Here is a 21,310-nt window from a genome sequence, read left to right as displayed (position 1 = left end):
TAATACTTTATCGAATACATTTGCTATTTCACTCGTAGTGACAGGTGAATTATATCAGCAATAGAAGACATAAATAAAACCATATAACAGATTTAACTTTGTTCCATTTGCAAATGATGTACCATGCCTCAAGCATGCCCAGTAAGAGTTGATTAACAGTTGTTAATATTTTGAACAAAACAAAACAACTTCATTTTGTAGACTATTAGACTATTTTGTAGACTATATTAGATCAGACTAGAAAAAAGGAGGCGGGAGGGGGGTTGGTTAGTTGTAGCTCAATCTGATTTAGTGATATCTGATCTACCTCATAGAATATATAACCTTACGGAATCTACCTGAACTCGAGGTTCGAGGATCATTTGTACTAACACGATTTTTGCATTTTGTATTACCGATTTATTTAACCAATTCATTGATTAAAAACCTAACTATACATATACAAACAATAGAGTAACGTTGCCTTTAAAACAACTAGTTTATTTTTTTTGTCCTGAGAAGCATCAGCCTAGTTTAGAGCCTAAATGGCCGAGCAGTCTAAGGCGGTTGTCTTTGACTGTTTGTCTATTTAGACTTAGGTTGCGGGTTCGAATCCAGGCAGTGGCAGTGTGAACAATTATGATTAATGAGGGCGGTAGAATTGATCACATTGTCGTCGCTTGGATAAGAACGAAGTAACCGACTCCACCCACATCAAAATGTAATTGTAAATATGTTTGTAATTAAATAAATAAAGATTAACAAATAATGATGTGGGTGGCCTCTGTTATAGGCGTATATGTCAGGTAAACGGAGGTTAAACCCCATTATTATTATAGAAACAAACAATTGAAAACCAACAATTGACCGAGTTATTTGTTGAAATACCCTGTAGAGAAAGTTTTGAATGTCAGTGCTTACATTATTTTTAATAAATTAGAAAAGTTTAAAACAGTTCTGTTCCTTGCTAATTCTAATTCACACACGTATTTTTATCCACCCAATGGTCAAGTTCATGGTCTTTACCTTATTTATTGGTAACTATGTCTCAACTCGAACACAACACAAATTATTTCCTTCTAGATAACTGGAAGTTGCAACCCGCCAACTTGCAATAATAATTCGAACCAATTAAAACATGAAATGGGTCCGTTTTCAATAGTTCCAATTTAGACTACCAGATGCCAATACTTGTACTTAACATTTTTAAAGGCCAATCAAAATTCAAATCAGATAAATCCCGTCATCAGATAAATTCGTAATAATTAAAACGGGAGATGGACAGTTTTTTCAGAAGTTCCAATTTAGACTACCAATTTACCAATAATCAAACGATCCATGCGAAGTCGAATTTTGCTGTTTTAAATTTGGATTGCTTTAAGGACATTATCTTTTTCCAACGGTTGTTGAAATTAACTTTCTCGTTAAATGTAATTATTAACATGAGCCTTATAATCAATTGATAATCAGAGGGTATCATCTAAGGATAATCCTGTTCATTTTGTCCAAAAAATCTGGTTAACCTGATTTGCCATTTCTTTGATTTTAATCAAGAATAGAAATGGTGCATAATGACGTCATCATTATTGTATTTTGTCAGGGAAAAATAGATTTTAATCAGAAATCCGACAAATATATTTTAATTTTCCCGTTACTGCTTCATTTAAAAAGCAATAATAATTAATCAGTTTATTTATTCGTTTTACACGTTGAACATACAAAAATGAAAATGAACAAGGTTCGAGAATGCGCAAAACATTTACGCCAAAAAGTAAACTTTCTTGCAGTTTATTAACTGTCAGAAAAAGTGCTAATTTGGCTAAATAAACATGTCAAGTACAGGATCACATATTGATAGAGATTTAGATTTATCGAACGCCGGTCGTGGTGTTTGGTTAGTTAAAGTGCCAAAATATATTGCTAGTAAATGGGAAAAAGCTCCAGGACATTTAGAAGTTGGAAAATTAAAAATATCCAAGTAGAGCATAACCTAACTTTTATTTTAAAAACATTTCGAATTTAATTATATAAATTTTTATTTAGAGCACCTGGGCAAAAAGCTAAAGTATCATTATCATTATCCGAAGCTGTGTTATGTTTAAAAGAACCCGGAGAAGAATCGATACCTAAAGAGCATCGTTTAGATGTTTCAACAGTAACAAGACAAACACTTGGAGTTTTTTCACATCAAACTCGTTAGTTCAATAAATTGAAATAATTAATAAAATTTTATTCTCACTATATGTATATTTTCTAGCTCAAAATGCTGATTCGGTTGTACCTGAGTCTGAAAAATTGTTTATGGAAGGAAGAATTGTACAGAAATTAGAATGTAGGCCATATGCTGATAATTGTTATATGAAATTAAAATTAGAATCAATTCGTAAAGCTTCAGTTCCTACAAGACAAGTACAACAGTTAGATCGTGTTGTACAGTCATATAAACCGGTTTCAGATCATAAACATAATGTAAGTATATAATATTCTTGTCTTATGTTTGGGTTTGATACTTAGACATGTTGTAAAACATTTTATAAGGCGATTTAGTCGACAACACGTCAGACTGTTTGCAATATAAATAAAACTTTCTAGTTCTTTTGTGCCCTCTTTAAAAGAAACTCATCATCTCGATGCCAGAATTTTTAGTAATGATGGAATTTCATAAAAGCTCCGTTCACAAGAAGCGTTTTGAATTACTCTTCTTGCGTCAGTGAGTTCGCTGTTTCATTTTCCCTCTACAATGATACCTAACTGAGTCATTAATCGATTCGTTCTTTAAAACATTCGTAAGGATATCGATCATATCGATAGGAACTTAAAAATCATAAAGGATAGAAGTGCGCTTCATTATAAAAAAAAAAATGCTAGCTGATTATCAGAAAAAATGTTGGGATCTTTCAGCCCTTTCAACAAACATAGATTTCCGTTTGAAAAATTGTCGCTGTCTGAAAGAAATAACTTTCTTTGTTCTAAGTTCATTTTCCTGAAGCCTCCAGTCGTATATTGTTACTGTTTAATAAATTAGAGATTTTAATTAACTTTTCAGATAGAGTACGCTGAAAAGAAAAAAGCTGAAGGTAAGAAGGCTCGTGATGATAAAGATGCTGTATTGGAAATGCTATTTGCTGCATTTGAAAAACATCAATATTATAATATAAAAGATTTGGTGAAAATCACACGACAACCGGTTACATATTTAAAAGATATACTGAAAGAAGTGTGTAATTATAATTTGAAAAATCCACATCGTAATATGTGGGAACTAAAACCAGAATATCGTCATTATAAAGAGCCAGCAAAACCAGAAGAACCCAAAAAAATGGATATTGACGATGATTCAGACAATGAATGATCATTATAATTTTTGTTTTTATTTTAAATAAAATGTATTTTTTGTATGATTATTTTCTGTTTTTTTATCCATACTTATATCGGATAAAACGGACTTTATTGTTACCCGCCACGGCCCATAATTTATATAAATAATCGTTGCTGTCGTGTCTATAATTCATGTAACTAATATACTGGTTGTTCCATGAGTAACGGACGCCCTTGTTGCATCGGGTAGAAAATATAATTCGAAGACGAAAAGCCCTTTCCATTTTTTGATCCGATGCACGGATATCCATCCCTTTCTACACTTGCATACATACGTACACGCCAGCGTAACGTTGAAGCTTTCGTGCCTCACCCTTGCCGTTTCTTACCCCCGCCCCTCCATCTTGCCGCTTGTAGCGCGCTTGTGATTGGTTGTCTATTTTAATTAATAGCTAATTATTCGTGCATCGGTAAAAAAAATGGAAGAGGATTTTCGTCTTATAATTTTATTTTCTACCTGGTGTAAGCCTACCGCGAGTATGATAGAATACATTCGTTAAGCAATGGATCTAAGAAAGATGTGTTATAGACATGTGTTGAACGTTCGATACGCGTTGAGTTTGTTGTAAGACATACTTTTGCAATTTCAAATAACATCTATAATACCTCTTACCTATTTATATGAATTGCTTAACGCATGTATTCTGTCATACTCGTGATATGTCTATTCCTAGATGTAAACTGAACGATTAAATACAAAAATCGAATTCATTTAACTATCGTGTGAGTAGTTTTTGAGATTTCGTCTAAAACCCTATACGAAAAAATTTTATTTCAGCGTGATTCTGGAGATATCACAAAAACAACCATCTAATCGTTAAATGAATTGCTTTTTTTGTTTTTGTACCAAGTTTGTGCGACGGCAGTTTCCGAGGTATGGACTGAAGAAATTGCATCAACATATCCATTTCATACGATTTTAACTGATGCCTCAGAAATTACTTATCTAACACGTTTTTGCAGGTCAAAAAATAAATAAATTTTTTTCCTCTCCGTTCGAAAAGTGTCAAATTTCGCTCCGCTGTGCTAAACGAAGTTACCTCTTACCGTCTCCTTTGAGCAGCAAAATAGTATACACACCACGGGAGCAAGTAAAGAATGTCTCAGATCTCATGTTCATTGTCGCCCGGGGCAAAGCCGACAATAAATCGCCTCGGGCGACAATGAACATGAGTTCTGCTTTACTTGCTCCCGTGGTGTGTAATATACTAATTCCCGATTTTTTAAATTTTGTACGGCATTTGATGAAACTCTAGGTATATAGGGTAATTTGATTCAGCTTTAAATTTTCTTGACGCTAGTAATATGATATATTAAACACCTCAACAAAAAAAAAATGTATATGATTTTAAAAAATTTATTAAGAATAGTAAAATTTATTTGAACATTAATTAATTAAATAAAATATATTATGGCGCATCATAGTCATCATCTTCTCGTTTTCGTTTCATCGTTGAACCATCATCAGTTTCCATAGGCATTTGAATTGAAGATGTTTGACCACCAATTACATTACTATTCTGTGATGCCTGGGATGTTTGAATCTGTGGTGTTGTTGCCGTAATAATTTGTGTTTTTGGTTTAACAATTGCTTTTTGTTGAGCGGTTGTTGAAAATTTGATAACTGGTTTTGGTATTGTAACCGTTTGTGTTTTTGTCATTTGTGGTAAAGCACCCGTACGTTTTAAAACAGTCGATACAGTAATACCTGGTTTTTGTGGTCCTTTTATGTTTTGTTGATTCCCGAATGATGGTACCACCTTTATTTGCTAGAACATTTCAAGTGATTTTAAATTTGTTGATACAAAATTTTAAATCTAACTATTCGACTAAGATTTTGTTTCCAAATTTTAGATTTAATATTTAGATTTCGATTATAAAGTAGTCGTCATCATTATAAATTAAAGTATTTAGTATAGAAATTTTTCTGTTTTGTGAATTATTGTTATCACTCTGAAGAATATTTATTGATTAGAAAATTCATATTGATGATGACTATGGAATTTTTATTTCGAAGAAAATAGTAACTAAGAAGTTAGTAGTTTTAAGCAGGAAAGTGCTAAAAATTGTATATCCGATGCCCAGTTCCCATGGCGTTTTTTGGCAAATCTTCAAAGAGGATAGTAATCTGAATTCTGAATAATAACGAATCTTAATGTCCTCGCAATGCAAAATTAAACAAACTCAAGATTTGGCACGCCATTTGAACCAGGGTTAAAATATTTGTAAGTCGTTTAGTAAATATAAATATTTATGATACAAAAATTAGTTAATTTTAATTTTTAACATAGGGAATGCGGCAAATTAGAATTCTGTACTTGATATCGTTATTAAATTTAAAGGAAGCAAGGATAAAAGCTAATCAATTCAATCGGTTGACAAATGCCAAAGTTATTCAATTTTTGCACACCTTGATATAAAAGATGACACACTCTATATACAAACTATTGTCTTTGCTAGACAAGGTGGCTTCGAAATTTTTGTTCCGTGGAACAAGATTTCTAGGTGTACAAAGTTCACTACGTTCTCAAGGTACAAGTTGGTACTTTTTTTATTTAATATAGTATTTCGTAAAGACTTGGGGAATGTTTCATGAAAAAATACAACTTTTGTGGGAAATTAACTATTCACTAAGAAGTGGGCGTAAGAAAATGCCGCTTATTTAAAAAAACAAATTTAAGTTATTAAGACTACTAGTCTAATAAAAATTAAAGCTTGAAAGTCATGTTTAAACATTGACTGTTAAAATATTTATTTTTATAAGTTACAGAAAAAGTCCACTGTTAGTAACAGTTGATTCTTTCTAGGCAGAGTAAACACTTAAAAACATCAGTAAAAGTTGATTGAAAATGAGTAAGCACACTTTTCCTCGGAAGAGTCTACGTATTAGAGTTACGTATAGTAAGTTTTATTAGGTTTTTTTTTTTTAATTTTTCTATTTTTACTTATTAATAAAGGTTTTGCATTTCTTATTTCTTTATAATAATAATAATAATAATAATATTTTATTCGTTCTTTCGATATACAATGTATACATAGAATTCGTCAAAAAAAAAAAAAAAAAATTATTTTTGTTTTTAACTTTGTTATTAGCTGGTAGACCGTTTCCTTGCAAAAAGTCAACTTTTACTATCTCAAGACAGTGAGAGTATACTTTACCTAGCTACAGTTAATTCGGACTAGTACATGTTCAAATTTCAATACTTTTCGGTTTTATAAACTATTACTGAAAATATCAGTACCAGCCAACTTAACCTAGGAAGAGTCAACTTTTACTGGAGGATTAACTTTTCCTGTAACATACACATGATTGATTTTGTAACTTTTGGGCGAAATTAAGGCATTTACTAATTTATCTGATTTTATGTGGTAACTTAATGGTTAACATCAGCTAGTTAGGATATTTTATTAATATCAAAATAAAAACTTAAAATTCCTACTAACAGCAAAAGTAGGTTGTCATCTCTCACTTTGATTATAATAAATTAATAAAGTTCTGAAAGTGAGCAGGAGCTCCATCCTGGTATATTAGGATTTAGTAACCTAATCCAACCAGAACAAATTGTAATAGTCGCAGTGAGTACTATCTATCCTGAGAGTTGGATTCTTTGATAAATAATAGATATTTTTTTACATCTGCTTATATTGTTGCTTCTTTTATCATAAAGTAAAATAACTAATTAAATATTTTAAAAAACATGCATAATAAATCCATTGAAAGACAAAAAATATCTCAAAACATTTCATTTGTTATTTTTCCATTTCTATTTTCAAAACTAAATTAACATGCAGAAACTATCCATATTTCTGTTAAGGGTAGAAAATTAAAAGAAAAATGCATGCAATAAAGTAAACCTGAAATACTTTTTTTGTTGCTGGCTTCATTCGATAGTTACACGCTGATAAACAATAACGATCTGGTGGTAAACGAATTCCAGCATGAGGTTTTAATAATGGCAGCGGTGTACTATTTTTCTTACGAGCCAATTCTAAAAGTGTCTGAAATCAAACGTAAATTCTTAAATTTTTATTTAAATAGACATCAGTAATAAACTAAAACCTAAGGAGTAGGTCCAATTCAATCAATTAAGTCAATTTCGAAGCAATACTCAGGCGCAATATTATGTAGGGCACTCACAAAATTAAAAATTTTCAAGTCTGCATAATATTCAGATAGTAAATTTATCTTGGATCCACCTAAATAGTTGTTGCGTCGCTGAAAATACTACTATTGCATACTTACTTCTCGACTTGGTGGGGTCGTAAATGATTTTTCAAGTACCATATCTATTGCTAATTTAACATCATCTAAATCGATTTCTTTTTTCTTAGCATGTTTCGCGTAAATTCTAGCATCATCTAAAATACATGTTACATATCCTAAAACAAATATAATATTCATTTTTTAGAATCTTGGTTTAACTGTAATATTCAAATTAGTTTAATAATAGCAATTTCAGAAGGATTACACAAAAGTAAACTATGCTTGAAAAACATCAAGTTCATAAAATTGGCAAGTCCAATTAATAAATATTACTAAAAAAAAATTTCAAGGTTTTCGGAAGCACACAATTAGCACTTATATCATTAAATGTTACGCCTCGGAAAAAATAAAATATCTACTTCTATACGACGGACTGCTAGAACCTTTCTTTTTGTCAATTTTTGGAAAACCATTTGTGTACCTAATTTATCGTTTACGCACTTAAAAAGTTCCTAATTTTCAACTAATCCAAGTTCAATAATTTTAAGTCCGGCTCGCCAATTTTATGGACCTAAAAACATCTCATAAATATATTTTAGGTTACTTACGGTAGGTAAACTCAAGTAATTGGTTTATAACTCTCGGCTCATATTCCTCAATATCCATATCTTTCATTATAGACATTATTACTTGAGCATCTTTAGGAATATGCTTTAAACTATTTGTTGTTTTTGTTTTAGTTTCAGTTGGTTTTTCCGTCATTTTTCTTTAAATATATTCAAACATAAACAAAATTTTTTCATCAGTTTGATCACCGATCTTTCTATAGAGTACGCTTGTCAGCTTTTTATGGTTGGTATCATGGTTGGTATCTGTGTGTGGGATGACGTTTGTTCCATAAAAACAACAATTTGTAATTAATTTCATATGAGTTAAATTCTTTTTTCTATCGCTAGACAGAAAAATATCTTTCTTAGCATTAAAATCCAAAAGACTATGGTCTAAATTAAAAATTTTATTTATGAGATTTCGTCTCTTATTTTCACAATTTCAAATACAAGTTTAATTAATTGTTATTTTTCAATAATTTTAATTTGATATTTACTATACCACTTACATGTAAACAATTGAAACTTAGTCATATTTTAAATAAAATGTATGATTTATTATTCATTTTTCTAATCATAAGATACTTTAACTATGTTTGATGCGTGTCTAATTGACTTCAACAAAATAGATGCCTATGCACCAAATTATACTACAAATATGGAGTGTAGAGTAAAAGGAGAATCATCTCTGTATATAAAAAGTGTCCATCGTAAAGCATTAAATAATGTATCAAAAGTGTACATTTTAATGTGCTCAAAGTAATAAGAGTAGGATAGATAACTAAACAAGTTAATAGAGTAGGATAGCCAAGAATCATCAGTGGTCATCAGCGCCTTTTTAGTTGGTTTTGGAACTATAATCTAACAGCTTATCATGGACACTTTTGAAAGTGAAGCCCCATATGAGAGAGTGATCCTTTTACTCTACACTCCATAACTACAAAGTAAAGTACATATTTTGGCATCAAGTTGGCCCGAATTTGACACGCATCGAACACAATTTTTATTGATCGACTTTGCCCCCTCAATTAGTTATATTATTTTATGACTCGATCAAATTTGCTCATAAGTATATGTATATGTATTATTAGAAAAGGACAAAGGGAAACTCACTAGCAGTCTTCTCTCTCGTTACGCATATCGTAAATTTTTGGATCCTGGCTTGTTCTACGTATTCACATTTCTATGGGTATAATATAATCAATAATTTGTTTAGCCCTTTTAACGTAAGTAATGTCATCTGCAGATATGTTCATTGTGTCCAACAGCTGTTGTGTAACCAACCATACATATGTCAAAATGCTGTCAAAGTTCTTTGTTTATTAATTATTGAATAAATATATTATAAACTAGTTTGTATATTATAAATACATTACTGTTGAGTATTACTCATGTGATGTTCAGGGCCGTTACGGGTCATCAAAAGTATATCTCATTCACGACTCTAGATAACTTATTAATACATTACGGAAGAATTTGCTAATTATCGTAAACCAATCAATATGCTTCTGTATTTTTAACAGAGATATAAGAATAAACAAATTTTTTTAAATAAAAATTATTAAAATTATGTCTCGTGATTAAATTATCATCATAAATGTTTTTATTATATTAATTAAAGTAATTAAATTAGTTTTATTGAACAATTAAATAATATACATGTTGATATTATTTAAGTTATAACAATGGAAGTGAATACAAGACCTTTGTTACAAGCAAGTGAGAGTGATTCAGATATTGAAGAACGAACACCTCGTTATGAAGTTGAACGATCAACAACTGGACATGATGATATTATTAACGATTCAGTAATTATGTATCGAGATGAAACTCGATTTAAAAATGAACCAGCTGATCGTTATTATGTTGCATATATTATATTTTACATACTTGGTTTAGCGACTTTAATACCATGGAATTTTTTTATTACTGCTGATGAGGTATGTCATATTCAATTAAGTATTGTTAAGTCCGAACTTATCAGAAACTGTAAATAGTGTTTATCACCTGTTTTTCTAACACTAAGATTGTAAGGTGCAAGAAGTTATACACTCTGAGATTATCTTCGATAAATTAGATTTTTAACAAATATTTAGAAAATAAAATTTATTAAATGTGCTAGTTGACTCGTGCGAATAATTCGCATTCTATTTTAATTAGATTCCAAATCGTAATAAAATAAAGTGAAAATATATAAATTATATTTTCTAATCAAAGGTATTAATTTTCTCGCTTTACTGAACTTTCCAACACCAACCAGTATATTTAAAACATTTAGATTGGTTTCTAAAAACGAACTCGGCGTTCTTCAGAACTCTTTAGTCTCATCTTTAACTACTTCTTGGTAGAAGAATCGTTGGTAGTGAAAATTTTAAAATTTCATGAATAAAACTTGAGTACAGTACCTAATAATAAGATATACATTTTTTTTTAAATTCTGTTATAAATTTTAAAGAGAGGGGAAATTTTAACGAGAAGCTTAAGATAGTTTACATTAAAAAAATTTAAATATGCTGATATTATAAGTATGATATCTAAAATTCGAAGTGTGATAATGTTATATAAGTATGAAAAATAATTTTTTTATCCTGTTTAAAATTATAATCATTTTGATTTTATTAAATTAAACTAATTGCGTTGAACAATTAAGTAATTGTACGGGTTGTGCATTATTTAAGTTATGACAATGGAAGTGAATTCAAGACCTTTGTTACAAGCAAGTGTGGGTGATTCTGATTCTGAAGAACAAACACCGCGTTATCCGGTTAAACGATCAAAAACGGGGCATGATGATATTATTAACGATTCAGTTATTATGTATCGAGATGTAACTCGATTTCAAAATGAACCTCCAGCTGAGCGTTATTATTTTGCGTATATTTTATTCTACTTACTGAGTTTAGCTTCTTTAACACCCTTGAGTTTTTTGAATACTGCTCATGAGGTATATTATATTCAATTAAGTATATTATAGTTAAGTCAGAACTTATCAGAAACTGTTTTTTGTTTTTATGTTAGACTACTTATAGAATTCAGTAAGCGTAGAGTAGATATTTAAAAATCATGGCGTAATTTACAATAATTATATCAAAAAATTAAAGTTTAGGTTTGAGCAACGACCATAGATAGTTGTTTAACGAAGGGTTAAGACAATGATCGCCATTTTCAGTCAAATGGATTAGGTTGCTGTGGTAACATTAAAGCTATATCCATTAGACCTTTACATTTTAAAAAGTGATTACTTTTGTTTCGGACAGTTTGTTAAAAAAACAAAAGTGATAAAATGAATAACAAATATCTTGTATCTTTGTCTAACTTATTACTGTCTGTCCGAAACAATAATGAATCATAATTGAAATGCAATGGACTTATGGCTACAAGACTTTTCATTTAAAAGATTATTTTTTGTTTGGGACAGATGTCAATTAAGTAAAGACAAATCATGTATCTTCTTAAAATATATTAGATTTAGAAACAAAAGCAAATCGATGAAAAGATCTATTGTATGTTGATCGTTTAAAATAAAGGAAATATTTTGATAGTAAAATATTTATTAAAGCAAGTAATATCACATTGCATGTCAAAAACTGCCTTGACCCCGTTCAATTTAAATGTCCAAACAAAAACTATTATTTCAAAGATATTTTTGAAATTATAACAAAACATAATTTTAATTATTGCGAAGTAAATTAATTTGTTAAACATGTTATGGAAATTCAATTGCCTTCAGGCAAAATATTAAAAAAATATATATAAAAAACTTGTAAAACCCACGTGACTTTTTAATTATTTCAAAATTGTTCTGCCCTGAAATTGACATTGAACTAAGAAATGCTTATTATACAGCGTGGACCATTTTAATCTATTTTGGTTAAAAGCTCGTTTTGTAATTAGCCAATCAAAAAATAACTTAAACAAAAGTTGGACATCATATTCTGATTTCAGATTGGACATAGTTATTGAACATTTTTTTGAAAGTCGTTAACTTTCGGAGAAAATGTGATTTAAAAATATGTCATTATTGCATTTAATCAGAAGAAAATACCTAAACTAGCTTTAGAAAAATTTCGTAGGCTAAAGCTCTCAAGGACAATAAAGGTCATTCGCCTGTGTTAATAACTTTTAAGCCCAGCTCAGCCATTTGAAGCTCAAATGACCTTGAAACCAAGATTTCTGGTCAAAGTTATGTACAAAGGCGAATGTTGCTCTTGAAAAGTTTTGACTAAAGCTTTTTTCTGTATCTAGCGTTTTTTTTTTCGACTAAATGCAGTAATGATATATTTTTCCGATAGCTAACGATTTTCGAAAAATGTTTTGTATAAAGATACTTATTTTTTTTATGAGGATCAACTTTCTAATTTAAAGTGTTATTCTATCTCTTACTTTTTACAATTTAATTTGACTATTCAAGCAACTCGGAGGACTAGAGATCTTCCATTAAACTGTAAACCTTTTGTTTGTAAAAGTTATTTTTTGATTAGTTAACTACAAAACGAGTTATTAGCCAAAATAGATTAATTAAAATGATTCACCCTGTATCTTAAAGAACGTATTAAAAATTCTAAATTATTTAATTAAGAAATTCGAATAGAATTTTATTTTAAAAAAAATTATTATAGCTTAAAAAATCTTCGCGATCCCTTTTTAATTTGAATGATCTAATAATGTAGCTTGAATCATTATGCCTTACAAAGAAAATAATGACTACAAATTCGTCTTAAAATTGAAAGAATTATTATTATCAATGACACAATTTAATTAAAAACTAACTATCCTTTTAAAAACTTGGTTTCTAGTTTTATTGTTTTTATATGCTTAGCGTGATTGAGCTTAGGAATTAATTTATTAGAGCAGGTTCTTATACAAAATATGAAGAACGAAATCTGCTTTGTACAACTAGGATTCTCAGGAATCAAAAAATCTTTGTCATCAGACAGATAGTTGGATTTTAAGAAGTGAGATAATATTTATTGTCTGATCATTCTATAAATTTGTAATCTCAACTCAATCTCACTTTTATCATGGACATACTACGGGAGGATTAGAATTGAAAGATGCCTTAGACTGCTGTCTATTTCTATACATATACTTTTAGAAATTTTGCTCCCGTTTAGACCAAGAAATTTTGATTTGGATTAATGAAATAATGTGTCTGCAACCTGAACGGGGAATCGAACTCACGAATTATGACGATAAGAGGCCGTTATAGATATCGAAAACATATCGACCCGTGATTTTCAAAGTAAAAACCATTACTTCTTCCATTTCCACTTTTATGTAAATCAACTGTAAGGGGGCAAAATATGAAGAAAATGAGTCATATGATGCCAAGAATTTTATCTATTCAAATTCTTAATTTAACAAGTGAAAACAAACAATTGACTGAGTTAATTGTTGAAATACCATGTATAATCAGTGTTGATTTCTTTATCACATTACATATACCAACATGTAACACATACATAACTGATAATCAAGTATAGTACATATTATAAAATTTCCGCCCTAATTGTCGCCCTCACGGGTAAACAGTGATGTTTACGAAAAAATGTTTCAAATTAAAGTTGTTTAATTTTTGATAAGGAACATTTTTTACATTTAAACTTTTGTTCTATCTCTAACGGTTTACAAGATGGGTCCTACGGACCCAAGACCCAATTGACCTATAATGCTCATTTACGAACTTGACCTCACTTTTTACGTCCTGAGTACGCTGTAAAAATTTCAGCTCGATATGTTTTTTCGTTTTTGAGTTATCGTGTCCACAGACGGATACACAATTCGAATAATACAATCTTATAAGTGACGTATATGTTTGAAATAAACAATGTTGTTGCTATGCAAATAATTGGTACTATGTGTTGTATATAACATAGCAATTATGTTCTGAACTAATTTGCGCTGTCACGGGTAAACAATAATCTTTACAAAAAAATGTTTCAAACAAAAGTTGTTTATTTTTTTGTAAGGAACATTTTTTACATTTAAACTTTTATTCTATCTCTAACGGTTTACAAGATGGGTACTACGGACCCATGACCCAATTGACCCATGTTGCTCATTTACGAACTTGACCTCACTTTTTACGTCCTAAGCACGCTGTAAAAATTTCAACTTGATATCTCTTTTCGTTTTTGAGTAATCGTGACCACAGACGGACGGACGGCCGGACGGACGGACGGACGGACAACCGGAAATGGATTAATTAGGTGATTTTATGAACACCTATACCAATTTTTTTTTTGTAGCATCAATATTTTTAGGCGTTACAAACTTGGGACTAAACTTATAATACTATGTATATTTCATATATACATGGTATAAAAACACATCACTTTTCCAATATTTGTCTTTAAACAATTTTTCAAATTCCTCCATTAGGTAAAGTCATTTTTTTATAGATTCCAATGAACTAAAGTAAATATTAAATATAAAAAAATTATCTTGATTATTATTGGCCTTTGGCTGACAAATTAACATGATTCACACTAATTTATGCGTTATATAAATTTTTTTAATGATTAAACAATATTTTTTTATTGTTAGATGATAAAAATGAACTTTTTTTTGTTTACAGTATTGGATGTACAAATTCCGTGACATACACAATCATACGTCTATACATCAAAAAACACCGCTACAAATAATGTTTACATCATACTTAAGTGTGGCTACATCCGTACCAACGACATTCTTTTTAATTTTAAATGCAGCTTTAAGTCGAAAGTAAGTTTGAAGTGTGAAACAGTCATCAAATAAGGGACGAGTAACATCTCTATCAGAGAGAATAATTTCGATTAACTAATGTATATTGATAATAACTTGGCCCCGGAGCGGACCGCAAAATCACTTATCTCATTGATAACCTGCTCAAACTTTGTAACAAAGCGCCAATCAAACCCGTAAAAACAATGGGCTATGATCACGTGAAATTATACAATTCAATCTATTTTTTCAAGAAAAATACGTTGTCAGATCAACTTTGTCGATAAAGTCTGGCAACTGTTATTTTTGTTTTATTTTACTAACTTTGTTCAAAAGGTAAACGGATAATTTTTACGTGAAGTTATAGCTTTCAATTTACCTTTTCAAAAAAAAAAAGGTTGTCACGCCAAATCGGTTGCAAAAGTTAGACAACCCCCTTACATAATATGAATAAATTTGGCAATTCCGCTATTTGCGATGATCATCTATTACATTTAAACAATTTTTTAGAAGTAGTAGATATGAAAAATGATTATTTCAGTGCTTAATTAAGTAAATGTCAATATACGATTAAGAAAAAAAAGTACCAATTTAATTGAAATTACAGTAAGTGTAAAAAAAAAATTTTTTTGGATTTTGGCCGAAAACTCGTTATTGACGAAAATAAAAATTATTTTGTGGTTCTGGTCAAAAATTTGATTAAAAACCCATATGATACTATATTTTGGGCCATTCTAAACATTCTTTTTGACTCTTGGCATTTTTTAACTTACCTCACCGTTTTCGATATATAAGCGTTTAAAAAAAATACAGGTTTTTAACCTATTTTTTCTCGAAAAGGTAGATGGAAAGCTATAATTTGACGAGAAAATTATCCGGTTACTTCATGAGCCAAGTTGTTATTCCAATTTTGATTTGCAAATTGCCCCTACTTCATTTTTGCAACCGGTCTCATAGGGTTACCATAGCCCATTGTTTTACGAGTTTGATTGCCACTTTATTACAAAGTTTGAGCCGGTTATCGATGAAACAAGAAATTTTGCGGTCTACTTCCAGCATGAGGAGGGTTGCCAGCTCTCCGGTTTTCAAGGTGTGTCTAAAGTTTGCCAAGAATAATCTCCGGATTTGTATAAGAACAAAAAATATACCGCTACTGATGTTATTCTAAAACAGTTTCCGCTGGGGCTATTTCTACTGGTATTTTAAATCACAATCTAGTTTGACCAATTAACATAAACAAAGATTGGTGGAATAACTAATATTTATTCTACAAAAAATGTAGCCAAAAAGTTATATGTTTAATTTTAAGCAAATATTCATTAAATTTATTATTTGAGCAAACTGAGCAAACTAAAGGCACCTTTACAAAATTTATAGGAAAAAACTTGATTTGAGTATAACTCTGGTAAATCGGTAGTTTATGAGATACGATCAAATGTCTCAATAGCCATCAAATTCTGAAACTCGTTTTTCGATTATAAAATACATTTATCCAACGAGACCCCAAATATACAATATTCACCCGCTAGTTTGACGAATATAAATAATAAAATTAAATAACAAAAGTCTTCCAGTGATCTTTCCCCTTTTGTACTTTCAAAGCCTTACATTGTTGCTTGGATAAATATCTGATTTTTAATTGAAATAATCATCAGTTCACCTAAACGCAGTCATTTACTTCAATTGCTCCAAAAAAAAAATTATACGTAAATAAGGACGAGTACAAATATCTTAACCGGATTGTTTGCAATATTAATTTTACAATAACAAAAATTTTATAAAGAAACTATGAGATTATAAAGAATGCGCCAAAAATGAACAATATTAATTATTATTTACATTATAAAACTTAAAGATTATAAAGAGTAAGAATAATATTTTTGTTTGTTTGTAGGGTTCCTTTAGGAATTCGTATGATTGGATCGTTATCAATTATGTTAATTTTATTTATCGTGACAACTGTTTTTGTAAAAATTAACACAGATTTATGTAAGTATACATTTCAAAAATTCTCTTTTTATAATACAATCATCTTGGACTTTCACATCTCTAAACACATACAGTCTTTAATGAGTAGAATCCAATAAAAAAAGCTTACATCTCTTCTTTCAGGGAAAAGTAATTTAAGAGTTAGTTGCATGTGTTTTGTATGTTTTTTTAAAACTATCATCTTTGAATTTAAAAAAAAATCAGTGGGAAACGTTCAAATCTTGAATGCGAAAAACGAGAATGAACAAGACTTTTTATGAATATAATTGTTCGATTCTCTCTAATAAAATAAAATGGCTGAGAAAAATATATTTGAAAATTAGTGATGTCTTTGTCCATCCACAGTACTATATAACAATTAACAAATAAAAAATGCACTACAATTATTTACTTTAACTTTAAATATATTTCTTTGTTACAGGGCAAGAGCAATTTTTCGCAATTACCATGGTCGTAGTGGTGTTTTTAAGCAGTAAGATATATTAACATAAACATATTCTAGTAGCACCAATGAATACATAAATTAAAAGACAATCGTAGGAAGTCCTCAATACAGATCCGATTTTGATTATTTTTATTTAACGTTCCTTTTTTTATATTACTTAAAGTCAGAAACCTTTTAAATGTTTGTGAAAATTTTTTTCAAAACTGTTAACATTTGTTCACAGTCTTAGAAGAAAGTGAGACCCTACCAACTTTTCTTGAATTATACTACCAGTTATCGATTAGATGGAGTGAAAATTAGTTTTTCGGAATATTCAGGTTTCTGTTTTTGCACTAAAATATATAAGTTACCGTGAAATTTATTGAGAAATAAATAATAAACTGAAAAAAAATTATTAGCAGGAAAATTTTTTCTTAAGGCAGCAAGTGAACACTTTAATTTAAGACAATATTATCATAGTACGGAACCCTAATTTTGTTTAAAAATAAAATACAGTCCATGTTACTTGCTGATAATGTAGCGTTCTATAGTTGAAAAATTTTTAAAATTGATGAAGTAGTGAACTCAAAAATGACGGTTTGTTATTTAGAATAAAAATTAACCATGTTAAAAATTAGTTTTCAGCGCAATAATGTCTGGTGGCTTATATGGTATTGTTGGAAAATTTTCACCGACGTATATAACGGCCGTAGTAAGTGGACAATCATTAGGTGGAGTATTCGCTGCCATTGCTGAAATATTATCGTTGACGTTTGGTGTAACCGCTACATTTAGTGCATTTGTTTATTTTATGATTGCTAATGTAACTTTAGCTTTATCAATTATTGCCTACATAATATTGTCGAATTCAGTATTTTTTAAATATCACACAATTGATAAGGTAATTTTAACTAACGATTTTTAAATTTTAATTTAATATTTGGCTGAATGGATTAATCCACGATTATTGGTGTACCGAGGGATCAGAGAACTTCCCCTCTGGGCATGGATTGTATGCTCATACATTAAGCTGGTTAATTGAATGCTCATGCCTAAGTACTTTTGTATTTATGAAATTTTTAAGCTAATAATATTTGATTTGCTCCCTTTTAGCCCGCAATTTCTGATTTAGCCAAGCCAATTTTAAGCGGCGCTAAAAATTATTTTTGTCTCCGATTTTGATAATAATTATATTCTAGTAATTTTGACTTTAAAAATGTAAAAATAAATCGCATCCATTTAGTGATTGGATGCGTTATAGTTTCTGAGATGCCCTTTAAAATAGTTTATGATGCAAAATTTCATTCGATATCTCGTTCAATTAAAAAATGAATCAGAATTTCGTGTTTTTTTAATTTTAAAGAAAAATGAACTGAAGATCCAGTGAGAGTATTACAATATTAATTATACTCAAAAAATGTTCATGAAAAGTTAATATTGCTCTTGATACCAAATTTATTTCTATGAATTATTTTACAGGCAAAAGCTTTAGCTGAGTTAGAAGCTACCACGTCATTAACCTTCTATGGAACAATCTCTTATACTGTTATTTTAAAAAAGATTCGTGTGTATGCATTCTCAATAGTATGGGTATTTTTGGTAACATTATCAGTGTTTCCAAGTGTTACTGCGCTTATTGAATCAGAACATGAAGGCAATGGAAGTTTATGGAATGGTAAATTTTTATTATGAAGAAATTCACTCTATAAATAAATTAATAAAATTAATAAATTTTTTTTTCAGACGTTTATTTTGTACCTGTTGTGACTTATTTAGTATTTAGTTTAGGAGATTATTTCGGACGAATAATTGCTGGTATTTTACAATGGGTAAGTAGTCAAAGAAATTAAAAGTTCACATTTTTAAACACGGATTGAAAGTTTAGTCCTTTAAGGATTTCTGTAATTACAAACAACTTAATGAAAACATTGCGCTATAAATTTAAGAGTGAGTGGCCGGCAACCTGCATGTATTTTACCAAACCTGAAATTTTGCAGAGTGAGACTCTTACACCTATCAGGTATGCAAATTTAAGCAACTTTGTAAAGCTGTCGATTCAGAATTTTAATTAAGACAATTATTATTATATAAAAATGGTAGACCTAGGTTTTATGTATTATTTCTGAACATAACACGGCACGCATGGTCAATATATAAGTAGCTCCCGTTTCTAACTCTTCAAAAGCATTGTGACTTATACAACGACCATAACGGTTTACAATGTCGATAATTTTGCAAGACCTTTCTAAGTTATGTCTAAACAAATATGTTTAGAGGCTTTAACATTACCATAATGAGTCATGTAGATCAAACCTTGCGATAAAGAATTAACGTGATGTTAACGCTACAAAATCTGATACTACTGGTGGTCTGTATTAATCGTTGATTTGTCTGACAATCAGATAATTTTGATTTTTTTACGTCCATGATTTCATTTCGCAAAATGGATATCGATACAAACGTATGCATTTATATTTGCGTAAATAATTGTTTTTACATTTTTACTGAATAGTTTGTCTAACAATAAGACTAAAAATTTCAGTTACGTTGTTTCTATGAAAATATCAGTTTTTTAAGTGTAATCGTTTATTAAATTGCATGCAGATTAATGAAATATAAGAGAGAAGTGCATACCATACGGATGTATGTTTTGGCAGTAGACAAGATTTTTCTGTTTGCCGGAATGTTATCGATGCGACGGGATAAACGTCTGTCGTGATAAATATAACCTGTAAATACTTTACTCAACAACATATAAAAAAATCAGCTTTGTTAAAATACTTTTGAAATTTTAAAATTTTGTTCAAGGTTCTGCCATTACCGTGACAACACGATAATTTTCTGCCATTGTTATTTTTATATTATAATAATTTTCTAAATTAAAATTCCCAAAAGATAGTCTTGGTAAAATCACTCTCACTCGGCAAAATTTCAGGTTTCGTAAAATATTTCATATTTGACCGGCCACTGGCTCTCAAACTATATATTATATTTAAATTTAAAGTTTTTTCTCGAGTTAAACTGTTGGTTAAATATAATTAATTAAATTAATTATTTTCATTTAAATTTTAGCCTAATCAAAAACAAGGATGGATTCTGATTACATTAAATTTTATGCGAGTTGGTTTTATTCCATTATTGATGCTGTGCAATGCAAATCCTAGGCATAATATGCCTATTTTGATCTCAAAAGATGTTTACTACATTATTATTATGGCTTGTTTTTCGCTGTCAAGTGGATATCTCACAAATATTTCTATGATTAATGCTCCAAAGTAAGATTTATTATTATAATTATTGTTATTTTAATAGCTGATGTCACCCGCTTCGCTGGTCAATTCCAGGCCTATCCCAATCTTATAAGAGTCCGAAAGTAAATTCTTCCCTTTGTGCCTTATAACCAACCATTTTGCCAATAAATACGGCTTAAAATATCCATTAAACTGGTAAATAGATATTTATAAAAGAAAAACGAAATATGTGCTTTCTAAGATGAAAGGTATTTTCGCAACATGCGAATGGTAATAGTGTTAATATTCTGCCTGGAATTCTGGAATATTATTAATCTGTTTGAAATATTCTCAAATCCTCTGGTAGATTCTATAACATTCTGTAACTTTAGTAATTTAGTTATTATAAATACGTTGGTCGGATGTCCTCTTTTGGTACCTATATCTGCGAACCTAACCATTCAGTTCGAAAATTGAAATCTTCATAAATAATGACGAGCTGTGAGGTACCAAAGGTGGGTTGCACAGACGCACTGTTTGTTTGTCTTTCAAAATTTAAAATTTTGTTTTTAAAATGAAAATATATAGATTTGAATATTACATTAAAAATTTATATTTTTAATTTAAATTTTTAGGTCAGTTGAACCACATGAAAAAGAAGTTGCATCATCCATGATGGCCGCTTTTCTAGGTATTGGCTTAGCATTTGGTTCAGCATTAAGTTTAATAACTGTGGAGATGTTATAATGATCTTAAATATTAGATGTTAAATATTAATTTAATAGTAAATTAG

The 21,310-nt window shown here is 29.7% G+C and overlaps 3 protein-coding genes across 6 annotated transcripts; 2 read left to right on the top strand and 1 right to left on the bottom strand.

The window, feature by feature from the left end:
* The first annotated feature begins 1,771 nt into the window (after positions 1 to 1,771).
* LOC123305533 (general transcription factor IIF subunit 2) lies at positions 1,772 to 3,380 on the top strand. The gene is made up of 4 exons (XM_044887280.1): positions 1,772 to 1,957; positions 2,023 to 2,174; positions 2,237 to 2,448; positions 3,026 to 3,380. The coding sequence occupies exons 1-4, from the start codon at positions 1,809 to 1,811 to the stop codon at positions 3,329 to 3,331; spliced, it is 819 nt and encodes a 272-aa protein (XP_044743215.1). The 5' UTR covers positions 1,772 to 1,808; the 3' UTR covers positions 3,332 to 3,380.
* Positions 3,381 to 4,742: 1,362 nt separating this feature from the next.
* On the bottom strand, positions 4,743 to 8,398 carry LOC123305535 (transcription initiation factor TFIID subunit 9). 4 transcript variants are annotated; one of them, XM_044887283.1, is made up of 4 exons: positions 8,170 to 8,398; positions 7,601 to 7,737; positions 7,213 to 7,356; positions 4,743 to 5,126 (listed from the first exon to the last, which is right to left on the bottom strand). In XM_044887283.1, exons 1-4 carry the CDS (start codon positions 8,321 to 8,323, stop codon positions 4,767 to 4,769), a joined length of 795 nt encoding a protein of 264 aa, XP_044743218.1. In that variant the 5' UTR covers positions 8,324 to 8,398; the 3' UTR covers positions 4,743 to 4,766. The 4 variants fall into 4 exon arrangements, with proteins under 4 accessions (XP_044743218.1, XP_044743220.1, XP_044743221.1 ...); XM_044887285.1 differs by having other exon boundaries at positions 4,743 to 5,117; XM_044887286.1 differs by having other exon boundaries at positions 4,743 to 5,117; positions 7,222 to 7,356; positions 8,170 to 8,394.
* Positions 8,399 to 9,807: 1,409 nt separating this feature from the next.
* Positions 9,808 to 21,310, top strand: LOC123305524 (equilibrative nucleoside transporter 1). Its single transcript, XM_044887271.1, has 9 exons — positions 9,808 to 10,109; positions 14,747 to 14,895; positions 16,769 to 16,863; positions 17,285 to 17,335; positions 17,926 to 18,188; positions 18,767 to 18,962; positions 19,031 to 19,116; positions 20,360 to 20,562; positions 21,153 to 21,310. The coding sequence occupies exons 1-9, from the start codon at positions 9,855 to 9,857 to the stop codon at positions 21,262 to 21,264; spliced, it is 1,410 nt and encodes a 469-aa protein (XP_044743206.1). The 5' UTR covers positions 9,808 to 9,854; the 3' UTR covers positions 21,265 to 21,310.

This window comes from Chrysoperla carnea, chromosome 1, assembly GCF_905475395.1.
Source record: "Chrysoperla carnea chromosome 1, inChrCarn1.1, whole genome shotgun sequence".
Taxonomy (NCBI): domain Eukaryota; kingdom Metazoa; phylum Arthropoda; class Insecta; order Neuroptera; family Chrysopidae; genus Chrysoperla; species Chrysoperla carnea.
Note: the sequence above shows the minus strand (reverse complement) of the source record. Positions and strands in the feature narration are given on the sequence as shown.

Coding starts and splice junctions, on each gene's coding strand:
- LOC123305533 (XM_044887280.1), top strand. CDS start 1,809: ATGTCAAGTACAGGATCACATATTGATAGAGATTTAGATTTATCGAAC. Junction 2,175..2,236: donor AGTTTTTTCACATCAAACTC/GTTAGTTCAATA, acceptor TATATTTTCTAG/CTCAAAATGCTGATTCGGTT. Junction 2,449..3,025: donor TTTCAGATCATAAACATAAT/GTAAGTATATAA, acceptor TTAACTTTTCAG/ATAGAGTACGCTGAAAAGAA.
- LOC123305535 (XM_044887283.1), bottom strand. CDS start 8,323: ATGACGGAAAAACCAACTGAAACTAAAACAAAAACAACAAATAGTTTA. Junction 7,738..8,169: donor ATTACTTGAGTTTACCTACC/GTAAGTAACCTA, acceptor TATTTGTTTTAG/GATATGTAACATGTATTTTA. Junction 7,357..7,600: donor CGACCCCACCAAGTCGAGAA/GTAAGTATGCAA, acceptor GTTTGATTTCAG/ACACTTTTAGAATTGGCTCG.
- LOC123305524 (XM_044887271.1), top strand. CDS start 9,855: ATGGAAGTGAATACAAGACCTTTGTTACAAGCAAGTGAGAGTGATTCA. Junction 18,963..19,030: donor CAATGGAAGTTTATGGAATG/GTAAATTTTTAT, acceptor TTTTTTTTTCAG/ACGTTTATTTTGTACCTGTT. Junction 19,117..20,359: donor TTGCTGGTATTTTACAATGG/GTAAGTAGTCAA, acceptor TTTAAATTTTAG/CCTAATCAAAAACAAGGATG.